This window comes from Dermacentor silvarum, chromosome 3 (assembly GCF_013339745.2).
Source record: "Dermacentor silvarum isolate Dsil-2018 chromosome 3, BIME_Dsil_1.4, whole genome shotgun sequence".
In the NCBI taxonomy this organism is placed as follows: domain Eukaryota; kingdom Metazoa; phylum Arthropoda; class Arachnida; order Ixodida; family Ixodidae; genus Dermacentor; species Dermacentor silvarum.
This window is the reverse complement of record NC_051156.1, coordinates 116,072,476-116,083,515: the sequence shown is the minus strand read 5'-3', so window position 1 is coordinate 116,083,515 and position 11,040 is coordinate 116,072,476. Positions and strand designations below refer to the sequence as shown.

At 45.8% G+C, this 11,040-nt stretch overlaps 1 protein-coding gene across 1 annotated transcript; it reads left to right on the top strand.

Moving 5' to 3' along the window:
- Positions 1-2,563: 2,563 nt before the first annotated feature.
- Positions 2,564-10,499, top strand: LOC119444700 (uncharacterized). Its single transcript, XM_049664707.1, has 4 exons — positions 2,564-2,583; positions 6,444-7,734; positions 8,717-8,783; positions 10,198-10,499. Exons 1-4 carry the CDS (start codon positions 2,564-2,566, stop codon positions 10,497-10,499), a joined length of 1,680 nt encoding a protein of 559 aa, XP_049520664.1.
- The last annotated feature ends 541 nt before the right edge of the window (positions 10,500-11,040 follow it).

The window sequence follows — 11,040 nt, the reverse complement described above, 5'->3', positions numbered from 1 at the left end:
ACTAGAAAAGTATAAAAAATTCCGCAATCAACTGACCAAGGAACTACGTACCGCAAAGCTTGAATAATTCACTAATGTTTTTTCAAGTTTGCCAAACGACAGAGAATGCAACTCTTGGTATCAATTAAAAAAAGTTTTGAATTTGGGCACTAAAACTCGCATTGATAGTATAACGAAGGATGGAAGAGTCATTGCTAATGAAGACCTTTCGAATCACTTCAATGATTTTTTTATCAACATTACAAGCGCCCTTTGCTGTACTGTCACTGGTCCCGTAGATTATGATTATCATACACCAAGTGTTTCAGCATCTTTGTTCTTGCTACCAGTAACAGAACAGGAAATAATAACCGTTTTCACAAACCTGAAAACTAGTAAAGCGGAGGACAAAGACGGTTTTCAAATCAAACCCTTCAAGTTTGTGATTAATATACTAGCGCCAGTATTGGCAAGTATCTACAACCTAACCCTTTCTTCCGGAATTTTTCCTAAACAAATGCAAATTGCCAAGGTTGTCGCTATCCACAAGGGCGGCGATACAACAGACTTAGCCAATTATAGACCGATTTCGGTTCTTCCTGTACTATCCAGGGGTTTAGAGAAAATTATATATGCTAGATTAAATAAATTCTTAGTAAAACACTCCGTGCTGTCCGACAGCCAGTATGGTTTCAGGCAAGAGAGGTCAACAGAAATTGCATTAATTAAGCAAAAAGAGCTAATAATAAATGCTTTTGAAGAAAGACAAATTGTGCTTGGAATTTATATCGATTTCTCGAAAGCATTTGATGTAATCAATCATAGTCTGTTGCTACATAAGCTAAGTCATTATGGAATTAGAGGAGTATGCCTGTCATTAATCGCTGAAACACCGTATGCAAATGGTAGTTATTAATCACAGGTCATCCCGCTTACAACGTATTTTGTCTCGAGTCCCACAGGGTAGTATTTTAGGCCCTTTATTGTTCAATATCTATATGAATGACATATTTTTTGCACCCTTGCCTGTTACTTTAATAGCTTACGCCGATGATCTCACGATGCTACTAGCTGGTAAAGATGAAAGTGATTTATCGATGCAAGGAAACCAGTTTCTTGAATACTTACGCGTATGGTCTGAAAATAATTGTTTAAAAGTAAATGCCAAGAAAAGCAATGCTATAATATTCCGTCCAAAGAATAAAACTATCCAAACAAATTTCGACCTCATGTTAGGCAGCAGTAAGATCGAAATCGTGCCAGCCGTCAAATGCCTTGGTGTGATGTTCACTGAAACTCTAAGCTGGGACATTCATATAGATAATGTGCGAAGGAAAATGAAACTTATAAACGGTGTTCTGTGCCAGCATAGATACACTCTGCCAATGAAGGTAAAGGTTCTCATCTATAACGCGTATTTACTTCCGATTATGAGTTATTGCTTAACTGTTTGGGGCACAACAACAAAACAAAATACACAGAAGCTAGTAGTTGCCCAAAAACGGGCAATCAGGCTAATTGCAAATCTACCATACTCACCCATACTTTAAACAGTATGGTATTCTCAGGATTCATGCTTTGTATCCATTCAAATTATTGTGTATGCATAAAAATGCAATTATAACAAATAACGAACCTTTACTAACAGCGTTGAACCTCCATCATTATACACCAGTGTACAATGTCAGACATCACTTGCCTTGGCGTCTACCGTTTTGCCGCACCTTATATCGCAAACAGTCCTTATCATACAATGTGTCCTATTATCTGAACATACCTGCTGAAAATAATGTATGTTTAGAAGATACATCCCGAAATCAGCTATCATCCATGTTTTTGGATTTTGAAACAAGTCCTCTTACATTGTAAATAGGCATGAATTAATATATTGCAAGATAGTTTAGCCTGACATTATGTATTTCAGTTTTTCTCTTTCTCTCTCTTTTTTTGTAGTGTATGAACACGCTATATATTGCTTTTCTGTTGTGAAATGTTGCATGTAAATTTTGTATATGCCCACCCATTGCTGTTCATGTGTACCTGGGGCACTGGGTGCTCCCTCAAGCTGCCTTTAGCAGCTTTTTGCCCAGCGTCCCCTCTTCCCTGTACTGCTTTGTACTGCGTGAAAGAGAAATAAACTTTGTATTATTATTATAAACAGAAATCAACATGCTGCCAACTTTGATAAGCACCAGAGAGTAAGTACACTCTCACTCACACATGAACTTCCGGAGAATGGACAACTTAGGTTTCTTTATTTGAGACTATCCTTGATTCGGCATCACGTATGCTGGATGTACGAGCCCCATGCCAATAAGCCTCTATTATCCTATGCGTCAGCCCATTCAAAACTGATTAAGAGAGGTATCGTTCATGCTTGCTCACATAATGCACCTAAATAAATTTCGCTATCATTTAATAGAACCTAGTTTCGGTGAGCGCTTGTCTTTGCAATGGAATAGCAACTAGCCCATACCCAAACGCTACACAAGAGAGAGGCCAGCAGATAGCAGCCCACCAGCAGTTCTGACTGAGCCGTTAGGATCTGTTGACACAGCCAAGGCATTCGACACCGATCTCACTGATGGCAAACGAGAAGCCTTGGTGAGTGATTTCCATTAGCATTACAACACAGGTTTTGATTTTATGCAAGTGTAATATTACTAGAATGTTATCACTGTTCTAACAGTTTGCCAACGTGCTCTTGGAAGCAGAACTGCAATGACACCCCGTGACTAAATCCAGTTCTCCATTCTAGATTGTCGAGTTGACTTGCCTCGGTGCCAAGACAATTAATGTCACCATGAAGACCATGCTGGGTCATGTGATAAATGACAGTACCATAGGCGCCGACTACGGGGGGGCTCTGGGGCTGGAGCCCCCTCCGGAATTTCCCCGGGGGGGCTGAGCCCCCGCCCCTAAAATGTCATTACCGGAGTTCTGTTACCCACATAACTTGAGGATTCTCTTGCGGTGCCTCCACGTTTTCACTTTTGTTGTGGCTAAGAGCTTACGGCACCATTGTTCGCGCGGACGTGCTCGGCTTTTATTGCGATAGCAATTACATGGACACTTCAACCGGATTTCTGCCATCGGCGTCGTCGTTGCCGTGAGGTTCATTATAGATAAAATTTTCGCCGCGCGCCGTATGCCCGAGCGGAAGCGTGCGGGGACGCACGCTATCACGGAGAACGAACGCACTCAATCTCCCACGCGCAAGCAAGGAAGCGGGAAGCCAGCGCCGCAGCGAGTGGGGGGGGGGGGGGGGGCGCCCTTCTACTCTGCCAACAACCGTGCTCGTCACTCGCCCGCACCCTCTCTTATCTCCACATGGCTCTGACCTTTGTATGCGCTGTGCATTCACCGCTCAGTTTCCGTTGCAGCGATAGACCACACGTACCTTCGCCCGCTGCGGCGTATGCGCTTGCTGCCAGCGTTTTGACAGTCGTCTGCAGTCATTCAGTGTGATCTATTCATGTTTGTTTGTGCGCACTCACACCACGCTTCTTCATTCAGTTAGTAATAGTCGGGCCACATTTTCCAACGCACGCTACACATGCAATGCTGCCCGGATCGGCAGTGCAGTGCTACAGGTGTGTCCCTTCGCAGGCGCTGCCCACGGGAAGCGCTTCTCATCAACACCACCGTTTCACACGCGCCTTCTCGTGGTCATCGAGTCTCTCTTCAAGTCGGTCTACTTACGTCGCAGCACACCTGCTTACTTAATCAGCTCATGTTTACTACAATTCATATTGGTACCAAAGCCGCTCACCTTACTTCGTATGACATTGCTGTGTTGCCATCGCATTCATTGCTTCACCCTTAGGGCGAAACTGACATTTTTAATTTATACTTTTGCTTTATTTCGGCAAATTCTGACAATAGGAGGACAAGCGCATTAGAAGCACCATCGGCGGCTACCTCATCCGTGTTTCCTCACTTTAACATTTTTAAAAAATTTCCACTGACACAATCACGCACAGACACAATATATTTAAATATATAGAAAGGACAAAGTTTATTATATTTTTTTTAAAGAGAAGGAGGTAGCTAACTAAATGGATAGCCTATACCTAGAAAATGAATATGTTGATGTATGTTCACCTCACTTCAAATTACATTGCGTGCTTTTTTGACCCTGAAAAAAACCTGCAGACTTCAGTGACCCCTTCGGTAGAGTCTTCTATCAACGGTGTGTGAAAAGCACGTGAGTGACATGTGTCTCAATATTGATTCTCTTTCCAGTAGGCAATGCCAACGACTGCCGACAAAATAAAATAAAAAAAAAGCTCTTTTAATTATTTACAACTTTTACGCGTTAGGGATGGAAACATCGCTTCTTGCATGCAGAGGCCATAAATACGGGGTGTTTCAGCAAACACTTTCAAAAAAATTTTAAAGGTTGCCTGTGGCAGATAGCACAATTCTAGTTCATGAGCTGGTCTACTCGAAGAGGTGGACATTACTTGCAAAAAAAATTGAAATGCATAATCGACTAATTAAAAAAATCACCAATTAGGTTTTTAACATAGTAACTTATGGCCCGTGTTGCAATTTACAAATTCTAGCCGTGGAATTCGCAAGGCGGATGCTCTAGGAACTAATTCTCAGGATGGCACCAGTTTCGAGATAATTCCCGAACATTGTGGAGAAATGCATTGGCGTTCCAGTTACTTTTGTGCTTACCCGCCATGGTTGTTTAGTGGCTATGGTGTTGGACTGCTAACCATGAGGTGGCGGGATCAAATCACGGCCACGGCAGCTGCATTTCGATGGGGCGAAATGTTAGAACACCCGTATACTTAGATTTAGGTGCACCTTAAAGAACCCCAGGTGGTCTAAATTATTCCAGAGTCCTCCACTACGGCGTGCCTCATAATCAGATCGTGGTTTTGGCACGTAAAATCCCATAATTTGTTCTTTTCATACTTTTGTGCTTGCATAAAACAACGTTTTGTTGAGAAAGTTACTGGCACGCCAATGTATTTCTCTGCAAAGTTAGAGAATTAATATCTCGACACTGGTGTTTGCCTGAGAATTAGTTCAAAGTGGATCCACACTGCATGGCTAGAATTTGTAAATTGCAACATGGGCCACAAGGTAATTAGCTAAAAACCTAATTGGTTAATTTTGTTAATTAGTCCATTATTCATTTTTTTTTACAAGTAATGCCCGCCTCTTCGAGTAGACGAGCTCACAAACTAGAATTGTACTATCTGCCACAAGCCACCTTTAAAAATTTTGGAAACTGTTCGCTGAAACACCTTAATTGTATATAGAATTCAGTCAGTAACCGAAATGATGCCAGGCTGGATTCACTCAAAATGAGAATAAATAGAAGTCTAGAAGTCGTGCGCAGCAGCGCTTATACTCGGACTCAAAGTACTAAAAAAATAAGAAAGAGTGCAGTTTGGCCGGGAAGGCAAAGCAGTATTAGTGATAGCGAAGTAGAAGATAATTACACGAAGGAAGATTCTTACCGTGTAAATCCGTGCAAGGATCGCACCCGTGTAAGCTCTGCACCCATAACTTGACAGCCAATATAAAAAAAAGACATCCAACTGAGAAGCAATTGCGTCCCGTGCATTCATTCTGATCGGGCTCAACAGCGAATTGTCGCGCGCAGCGTACTTTCGCGCGTCGCTACTGGATGTCGAGAGGAGGCGATCGCGGAGGTTTACGGCGGATTTCCTACACGTAGTTGGAAAAATGAGGTCACACGGCTCGGTCCCATGGAACGCTCGTCAAAATCGCGACAGAAAAGTGTGGCCCTTACACGAGTTATAGTGGCCATATAAATTGCAGTAAACATTCACCTAAAGTTAAAATAGTAAGCATAGTGGACATAGTAGACATATAAGCATGGACCATGTAAACCTGTAAATACCTCACTGGAGTACCTCGAGCACTCGCTTTTACAAAGCAAGCATCGTGAAGAACGCCGGCAGCGGAGGCAAACGGTTCGTACAGCCGCGCGATTCACTGCAACTCCGAAAATTAGATTCATCATCATTATCTGTCTATTTTTACGTCCACTACTGACGGCCTCTGTGAGTGGTCTGCGATGACCTCTGTCTCTTAACTCTGCAACACTAGGGGCGCAGAAAAACAGCCCAGCAAGGAAGACAGCAGGCATGAAGTTAGCAGACATCCCTGGTTGCCCTTTATCATTGCATCTGTTATAGCGTGACGTCGCATATCAGTGCGCACCCAGTGCGGGCATTCCTTTTGTTACGGATCAGGTGATCCCTGTCTATATAAGTGCACTGTGAAATAAACGGTCATCCTTTTGCTTGTTGGAATGCTGCCTGTTCGCTCTATCGCACTGGTGACGAGGATGGGATGTGCCCGCTTCCACTAGCTCAGTACGGAAGCAGTATCATAGACAGTCGGCGGTCGACAGCCACGGAAAGGAAGGCGGCGGCAGCCCTGGCCCGGAACCGTTGAAATCGTCGGTACCACAGCAACGAGTCAACGCAGTCATCGGGAGAGCGAACCGAAAAGTATACAGTCACTTCACTGGAAATAGCGCGACTGGGGAAGCTAGACGAGTACGACGAGAAGGAGCAGAATTTTGAATCCTATTTAGAACGCTTTGAGCATTTCGTCACTGCAAACAATATCAAAGAGGAAAAGAAGCTGGCCGTATTTCTGAGCGTGATAGGACCACGAACGTACGAGGTGCTCAAAAGTTTGGTAGTACCCGCCGTTCCTGGGGACAAATCCTTTGAGGAGGTGACAGTGCTGTTGACGAAGCACTATAGCCCAAGCTGTTCTGTCTTCGCCGAGCGATGCAAATTTAACAGGCGAGCACAAGAGGAACAAGAAAGCATCGAGGTCTTCATAGTGTCCTTAAAGCATTTAGCAAGGAAGTGCGATTTCGGTCTGTTCCTGCAAGACGCACTGCGAGACAGATTAGTGGCAGGCATAAGACGCGAAGAAACGCAACTCGCCTTGTTTGCTGAAGACAGTTTAACCTTTGAAAAGGCGTGCAAGATAGCCTTGGACCGGGAGCAGGCTGCGCGACAAACAGCGTTACTGCATGCAGAAGGCAAGGAAGCGACGCTGCATGCCATGGCGATAAGAGTTCAGGGAACTGAAAAGAAATTGAAGCTTCGGAAATTCAAGGACGTCAAGCGAGTCTGCGAAAGATGTGGCAAGGCGCATGCCGCTAGTGTTTGTTGGTATAAGAATGTCCAGTGTCACAGCTGTTCACAAATCGGCCATTTACAGAAGATGTGTCCCAGCAAGTGCAGAGAACTAAAGACTGCGAACGCGGTGGACTGCTGTGATAGTGACTCTGAATTAGATGTGTACCATGTTATTAACACAGTTCGTTCTGGATACGAAGTGCAAGTAAACGTAGAAGGGAAAGACATCTGCATGCAGATTGACACGAGAGCTGCTGTAACCCTAATTCCTGAGAGTGTTAGGCTGAACGCATTTCCTCATGTCAAGTGCGAGCCATCGCGAGTCACCCTAAGAACATACACTGGGGAACCCGTTCCAGTGAAGGGGCAATGCAACGTTATCGTTACGACCGGAAACCAGGCTTTACGACTGCCAGTTATCATTGTCAAAGATCACGGCAAACAGCTTCCACTGCTGATGGGGCGAAATTGGCTCGAGATGCTAGGGCTTGACTGGAAAAGTGTGTTGTCCGTAAATGTAAGCGACGCTAGCAAGGTGGAAGCAGTGAAACAAAAGTTCCCAGGGGTGTTTTCTAAGCAACCCGGAGTAGTAAAGAACTACCAAGCAAGAATAGTTCTTAAACAGAACTGTACGCCAGTCTTTGGCAAGGCCAGAAACGTTCCATATGCACTACGAGATAACGTAGAAAAGGAGCTGGAAAGGCTGTAAAAAAGCGGAGTTATACGCCGCGTGATGCAAAGCGATTGGGCAACGCCAGTGGTTGTGATTCAGAAAAAAGATGGCTCGCTGAGATTGTGCGGGGACTACAAAGTAAAAATAAATCCCGTGGTAAAGACCGACCACTACCCATTGCCTCGTCCGGAAGACTTGTACTCTGCATTAGGGGGTGGCAAGGTGTTTTGTGTGTTGGATCTTTCAGCCGCGTATCAGCAGATTCCGCTCACTACCGAGTCCCGACCACTGCTAACTATTAATACGCACATGGAACTTTTCGAGTTCCGGCGGTTACCGTTTGGTGTAGCCAGCGCGCCAGCCATTTTTCAGTCATTCATGGATGAGGTGCTCAAGGGCATACCGCACGTAGGTTGCTACATAGATGACGTCAATGTGTCCGGAAAAAACTTCACCGACTGCGAAAAGACGTTGGAACTAGTCCTGCGGCGGCTTAATGATTACAACGTGACTCTGAAAGAAGAAAAGTGTCGTTTTTTTCAGGACACCGTGACTTATCTAGGTCACACCGTGTGCGCTGACGGTATCTATCCCACGGAAGAAAAGATAAAAGCGGTCACGGAAGCGCCAGAGCCAACTTGTCAAACAGAGCTAAAGGCTTATCTAGGCATGTTAAACTTTTACGCAACGTTTTTAAGCAACATTGCCTGCGTGGCAGAACCATTGTATCGTCTGTTGCGCAAGGGCGAAAAGTGGTCGTGGACACGGGAGTGTAGCGAAGCTTTTGCTGCTACGAAGCAGTTGCTTGTGAAGAGTACTGTGCTCACCTTTTACGACGTAGCGAAACCAATTGCTCTGTCATGTGATGCTTCGTCCTATGGTTTGGGTGCTGTTCTTTTTCATGAGACTGCAGAGGGACGAGAGGCCAGTGGCGTTTGCGTCTAGAACACTTACATCAGCTGAGAAGAACTATGCTCAGGGTGAGCGGGAAGCATTAGCACTGATGTTTGGGCTAAAAAAATTTCACCGCTACTTGTATGGAAGAGAGTTCACTCTTTACACAGACCATCAGCCACTGCTCGGAATATTAGGCCAAGACAAATCTGTGCCTACCCTTGCGGCAGCTCGAATGCAAAGATGGGGAATGACGTTGGCAGCATATAGGTATAAACTAAAATATAGAAAAGGAAGAAACGTTGAAGTGGCTGATGCTCTGTCCAGGCTACCACGGCCTATTGTAGCGGCCGACGAGCCTCCCGAGTGTCTCTTGCTTTTTGACAGCATGCCACTAAAATCTGATGACGTGGCTAAAGCTACCAGACGTGATCCCACCTTATCTCGCGTGACACACTTCATTCTAAATGGCTGGCCTTCGCAGTGCTCCGAAGAGTTGAGACCATTTTATTCACGTCGCGATGAGCTATCAGTAGAGCAAGAATGCATAACATGGGGATCACGGGTGATCATACCTGATAAGCTTCGGCTAATGGTTTTGCATCAATTGCATGACGACCACCCGGGAGCTAGCCGCATGAAAGCGCTCGCAAGAAGCTTTGTGTGGTGGCCGGGTCTCGACCTTTCGATTGAGAGCTACGTTCGACAGTGTCGGGTGTGTCAGGCCGTTCAGAACGCGGCTTCACCTGTTCCCTTGCCGCCATGGAATTATCCCACAAAACCCTGGCAACGCGTGCACGTGGACTATGCTGTAAAGGGCTCCCAGGCGTTGTTAGTCCTCGTCAACGTGTTCTCGAAATGGATCGAGGTCTGGCCTGTGTCATCCACTACTGCTAACAAAACCATTGAAAAGTTACGTTGTGTGTTTGCAGCTTACGGTCTACCAGAGGTACTGGTGAGTGATAATAAACTGCAATTCATTTCGGAAGAGTTCTCAACCTTCTTGAGTGTGAATGGTGTAAGGCATGTTAAGACGCCACCGTATCATGCCGCTTCTAACGGAGCGGCCGAGCGTTTAGTGCAGACAACCAAACAAGCTCTGTTGAAGCAGGTCTTACATGACGGACTTAGTCACAAGAAGCATTCCTTCCTGGAGTGTTTGGACAGCTATCTTATGAGTTATCGGAATACTCCACACAGTACCACTGGCCAGACCCCGGCAGAATTGTTTTTGAAAAGACAGCCACGGGTGAAGCTCTCTTTGCTTAAACCAGATTTTACGCGTTCCATGCGGGAGCAGCAACAGCGCATGAATGAAACCCATGATGTGTCGCGTGGGGTTCCTCTATGTTTTTCTGTGGGGGATGCTGTGTGGGTGAAAACTGTGCGAGGTGAAAGCGTGTCGTGGGACGATGGTGTCGTGACACAAGTTGTTAGTCCCGTTACCTATCTGGTGAAAGTGTCGCAGGCTTTGCGATTTACACATGTGGACCACATCAGAGCCCGCTACGCAAGCTCGGGTTCCTCAAGCTTTCCGCCAGTACAAACTGCTCCTACAGCCTCGGAAGACACAGCTCATCCGTCTGCTCCGATGTCTAGTGGGCCAGTCGCCGTGCCACCTATCGGGGTTCCAGGCGCGAAAGAGTCTGCAAATCAGCAGCTTCCGGTACCTGAATCACCCACGCCCGGAACAGCTGCCCCCGGCTCTTCGAACCAGCCAGACCCTGCACCTACAGCCGAGCTGCCAATTCTTCGTCGTAGTGCCCGTGTGCGACATCCCCCGAACAGATAGCAACCAGTGACTTTCGAAATTAATCTAAGAGGGAAGAAGTGTTATAGCGTGACGTCGCATATCAGTGCGCACCCAGTGCGCGCATTCCTTTTGTTACGGATCAGGTGATCCCTGTCTATATAAGAGCACTGTGAAATAAACGGTCATCCTTTTGCTTGTTGGAATGCTGCCTGTTCGCTCTATCGCACATCCACCAACGATTACCAACAATTAGATATGGCACGCGGGCCCCATAAGCGTCAGCCGCGCACAGTCATTCACAGCTACGGCAGGGCTAGAGGAGAAGGCGCGTGCTCTCCGTCCCATTCGCGTTTGATTACGTGACCTACAACTAACTCGAATATTGAGCGCATGGGAAATAATGCCCATCAAGCCGCCAACCTTTTCGGCTCCCTGTTACGTGCTTTTTCCCGCACCCACAGGGTATGGGCCGCTCATGTATATGGCTTTTGGATTTAATGCGGAACATCACGGCGACGATAACCGCGACAATTTGCCTGAAGTGTCGATTTAATTGCTTTCGCCATAAAGCTAGAAACAGAAAATTGTTA

Coding starts and splice junctions, on each gene's coding strand:
- LOC119444700 (XM_049664707.1), top strand. CDS start 2,564: ATGGCAAACGAGAAGCCTTG. Junction 7,735..8,716: donor GAGTAGTAAAGAACTACCAA/GCAAGAATAGTT, acceptor ATGAGACTGCAG/AGGGACGAGAGGCCAGTGGC. Junction 8,784..10,197: donor TGAGAAGAACTATGCTCAGG/GTGAGCGGGAAG, acceptor GGACCACATCAG/AGCCCGCTACGCAAGCTCGG.